This window comes from Haliotis asinina, chromosome 6 (assembly GCF_037392515.1).
Source record: "Haliotis asinina isolate JCU_RB_2024 chromosome 6, JCU_Hal_asi_v2, whole genome shotgun sequence".
Classification (NCBI taxonomy): Eukaryota; Metazoa; Mollusca; class Gastropoda; order Lepetellida; family Haliotidae; genus Haliotis; species Haliotis asinina.
In genome coordinates, this window is record NC_090285.1 from 32,754,480 (window position 1) to 32,759,303 (window position 4,824).

Below are 4,824 nucleotides of genomic sequence, written 5' to 3' on the forward strand. Positions count from 1 at the left end.
TTGGGAAAGAGCCAGGCCCGGGTACACGCAAGTGTCAACGGGCACCGAATGCCAGTACTGAACGGTACTTGTTTGACCTGGTTTACTTGACATACCCTGTTTATTAAAATGTACTCGTCCATCAACAACGTCGTGATCCCACACTCGAATGGAAAGCGGAAATTTTTAACAAACCGGAATGTTTCACCACTGGCGAAATTTTCCCCATCCCTATTAGGCACACTATCCTCGTTATAACGTTAAATCCACACTGCATCGCTTCCATAGACTTTGCCGATTTGTGTCTTAGAGTTTGATATTAGGCTAGGGTAACCTGTATATTTTGTTGAATTCGTGTCTTGTGAATGACGTTTTAGGAGTCTCGTTAAACGTTAAATAAGCCGAAATAAGCGTGTTTTCAATCCGGTTCAAGAAACCGGTTTCTCTTTTTGTGTTCCCAAGGAAACTTGAATGGGCAAAATTGATAGCCCATGCGTTGTCCACGTGCATGTTCGCGAATAGTTTATCCAATCAAAATGTCCGAGAGACGTTGCGTTCGTCACTGGAAAATTTTGATTGGTTAGCATATAAATGAAACCAAAAGTACCGTACGGAAAGGTTTCACAATTTGTTTAGCCGAGAAGCAAGGTATCAGAAGACGAGAAAGCTATTGTCCTAAGGCAGTTTACCAAGAGTCAACTTTGTGATCAAAGTACCTGTTTCTGTTAGAATACAACACGTCTCCGTTGTAGAAGATACTATATATCGACCATCATTAACGCGTCTGAGGTGAAAAATCATTTTACGACAGAATATTGGAGAAGATAGGAAACCTGTACACGCAGAGTTGAAGGTAGAAAATCTTGTACAAGCATTTGTCAGATTTCAACCGATTCAAGTTCAGGTTACAAATCCGATTTCGAAGATGCTGTCTTGCGATTCTCTCCCCGAGGAGACATGCCCTGTTATGGACATGGACGAAGACCAGTTCCTGAGGCAGAATTCTCCCTACACCACCATGCGCTACGACGATTTAAAGCATTTAATACATTCTGATGGCGAGTTCGTAACATCCCTTCACTTAAAAACGCGATCTCTACAGGAGCTCTTCAGATCCCGTTCCGTTGAAGAGATCGAGGAGCAACATGCCGCCATTTCTGAAAAACGCCGCCAGCCATCTCAAGTCGTCTGCGGCAGCGAGCTGAACGAAGCACCAGTTCAATACCAAGTGAAAGGGCTACTACCCCACGAGCTGCCAGTAATAGGTGAGAAATTGAAGCGATTTGGGGTGTTTAATTCATATATTCTGCTATCATAACTTATGCTAATCCACATATATCATGAAAAGTGATTATACTCGTTAGGTTCATGTAGGGTTTGTTTTGGCGAAGTGGCGCGTTACGAGTTGACTGCAAGTGTGTTTCCAAAAGCCTTGGATCGATAAGTGAAGAGTGAGCCCCGGAACAGTGATAAATAATGTGCCTCATACATGACACATGGTGTGAGATAATAAATGGCTTCGTTCCCAAGATTCACTGGCAGTGTCACATTGACATTATCTAAGCTACCACTTTTTTCTCTGAATGTTCTGAAATGCACTTGCAATCACGGTGTAGTCTGAGGTAATATGAATGTTTCAGTGAAGCAGGTAACTCCGTCAGGTTGTCTACACTGATTAGTCTATGTGCGCCATATGTACCATTATACCATTAAGTAAACAAGTATGAAGAATTAATGTACAACTTAACCTCTCACAGGTATCTTCACTGGTTTGGGTAGACTTGCACAAGTCTCTAAGGTGGTAATTGAAAACAATAGTTTTATAAAAAGTAAATGAAATGAATAACAGACAGGCGTCCTCAGAGTTATTTTATCTATTCCTTTTTAAGAGACAGAATTACTATATTCTGTATCTGACTTAGCAAGGCTATGGTCTGGGCAACAGGTGTATATAATCACTACCACTTCACCGTGAGTGACCCCCCAAAAATAACCCTCAGTGTATAATGGAACATATCTCTGGGGCAAATGTTTCTCGTACGTCGATTGTGTTTCGATTTACAATAAGGAAACAACAGTCACAACAGATTGAAGAATGTTTGAGCACGATAGCCATGTGTTATGACACCTGTAACAGGTGTTCTATAATAAAGCCATTGGTGGTTATATTTACTGATTATTCTGATACTCGATATTCCGAACAGATGGTCACGATGCCACATATCGTTATTTATGAACGGTATATCACAACTGCAGAAGGTCACCTTGAACCAGCACATGGTTGTAGACAGACTGACTAATGGATTCAAGTTCCTCTAACATGTAAATTATAGAAACATTATCCCCTACCAGTGTAGATACCAGTGAACACAGATTGATAAGAGAATCACTTAGCCAGACTCTGTGTATATCGATGTAAGTCATGTATGACCATGTAGACTGTTACCGTATTGTCGGCAATAGGCGACCATTGTCATGAATTGGAATATGAAGAAAGCATTGATAATGATACTTTAGATAAAAATTTCAGATTTTGTAACTGACCTTATTTTTATCTTGTACATTTTTACTGGCATGTATTTTCATATATTCATCCTAACGGTTGTGTGCATTGAGAAAAAAATATTGTGCTTTGAATTGTGTTATATTGTGATCATCGTTTTTGTTGTTGGTCACTTGTTCTGTGTATGCCGCCATTCTTGTGCAATTTCCTTTTGGAACAGATAGTTCGGGTTGAGAGATGATTGCGATTCGCTGACAGGGATCGCACGCATCGATCGCTCAGGGGAGACAACCCACCCAGTGGGTTTACCGGCAGTCCTGAGACACCAGGAGTCCAGAACTATAGTATTCCTTTCTCACATGTAATTACTATGTATTCTGATGAATCATTGTTTGAAACGTGATATCTAACCATCTCTCACTTATGTTATCTTGTCTATACATTTATGATACAGGCATCAACAATAAAACAGTAATAGGTACACACCACATGTTTAACCTTGCAATACCGTAAATCTACTGGCATAAGACAATGCATTATTTCAGTAAGAGAAAACATCACACATGATGTTACGTGAGAATATAGTTATTGTAATAAGTACCCAATGTTTCATTTTCTCGTGAACACACATTTGTTTTCAAAGCTCAAATGACAGTATATGATCATGGCAGATACACTCAATGAACAAACTATACTTGTTAATTTAGTTTAGACACAAAGTACATTTCTATACCATAACCTTTCACGATTACTAGTAACAGTTTCTAAGAATTGTCGTTGTTTTTCCTCAGGGATATACGTAGACAAGCGGATTTGTCCTGGGTTCCGGTATAAGGTGCGGTATAACGGGAGAGACGAAGAGCTGTTTGAGGGGAAGGCACGCACTCTGCTCAGCGTCGGGATGGGGTACGGCAAGCGGCTGACCTTTGAAGGAGAGACCAAAAACTATAATGACAATTATTTCTGGTCAGACAGTGACCCAGAGGGTTTCGCTTTCAGTCTCGACGTCGTTTCTGTAGGCGATGTGTTCGTTATTTACAATGCATTGTCCGAACCCGTGGGAAAGGTCACGATTGAGGCAATCGTAGGTCACCAGGAAGAAACCAATCAGGAGACGAGAACGGGATCCGTGTGCAAAACAGTTCGAGTCATGATGACCTGCAGTGTTGACTATTATCAAAGGCATCAGCTTCTAGACCTGCATACGAAAGACTTGGAAACGGTCGAAGGCGAGGTCGTTGTGGTGAAACACAAACGTGAAAAGAAGGCAGACATTACGTGCATAAAAAATGTGAACTTTTCCCGCTTAGGGGAATGCACGCTCCAAATTGACCAATAACCTTCCAGTGTTCTCAGACCAATGACAACCGCTTTTTGTCATCATTCTTTCAAATGAATGTATGACAATATCCAAATGATACGGACGAACAACCTATATGTTTTTCAGGAATATTTATATACAACGTACATGTGCTGATTTAGCTGGTGATATTTGTAAGATCCATGTTGCAAGCTTTATATGTCAGACTTGGCCTTTTTGCCTATGACTATTAATATTCAACAGGCCAAATTGATCCACCCTTACCCAAAGGTATTTTACGGTTCTTGTTTGAGAACCACTTTTGCCACGTTGCTGTTATTGTTTTGTTGTTTTGTAATAAAATAATACGTGTAATCGCAGTGTGTATTTTCTCTTGATGTACTTGTCCTTTAGAATTCAGCACTGAAAACTTTACCAGTGACGGAATTTGTGCAACTTTGTTACCTATAACACTGGGGAAAGGAGTCCTTGTGATATCACTCTGTTGCTGGGTTAGTGAGTGTCTTAGCTCATTTGGGCGGGTAGGGTAGCCTTGTGGTTAAGGCGTTCTCTCCTTACTCCGAAGCCCCGGGCTCCATACCCCACATGGGTACAAAGTATTTCTGGTGTTCCCGCTATGATATAGCCGGAACATTGCTTACAGCGGCGTGAACCAAAACTCAGTGTTCAGCCACCTCTATACACGTTATTGAATACGCGTAGCTATGTTGGGTCTTTCCAATATTTGCATGCTAAATATAGGTGCCTTTTATAGCATTTAGCTATATAATACAGCCTCAGGGAATCGAACTCCAGCTCGAGCTTTTGCTTTGACGAGTGACCAGGCGTGTGGTGCGTCGTACCACAGACAACGTTTGCCGAGTTAACGCTGTGCCACCTTCCGCCTATGATAACTGAACTTCATTGGTTAGTTTACTCAGCTATGATTGGAATACGATAAGAAGTCAGAGAAGCAGGTGTCTTGGTATGTGACAAAAATTTGGTAATCTGGTTTGAACAGTATTCGAGCGATATTAAGGGG

General features: G+C 41.0%; 1 protein-coding gene across 1 annotated transcript; it reads left to right on the plus strand.

Moving 5' to 3' along the window:
• Positions 1-593: 593 nt before the first annotated feature.
• LOC137286517 (uncharacterized) lies at positions 594-4,162 on the plus strand. The gene is made up of 2 exons (XM_067818432.1): positions 594-1,244; positions 3,274-4,162. The coding sequence occupies exons 1-2, from the start codon at positions 905-907 to the stop codon at positions 3,819-3,821; spliced, it is 888 nt and encodes a 295-aa protein (XP_067674533.1). The 5' UTR covers positions 594-904; the 3' UTR covers positions 3,822-4,162.
• Positions 4,163-4,824: the final 662 nt, after the last annotated feature.

What these genes read in the sequence shown, in the direction of transcription:
- LOC137286517 (XM_067818432.1), top strand. Translation starts at nt 905, where the DNA reads ATGCTGTCTTGCGATTCTCTCCCCGAGGAGACATGCCCTGTTATGGAC. An exon ending in CCACGAGCTGCCAGTAATAG is followed by an intron (nt 1,245 to 3,273) that starts GTGAGAAATTGA and finishes GTTTTTCCTCAG; the next exon opens with GGATATACGTAGACAAGCGG.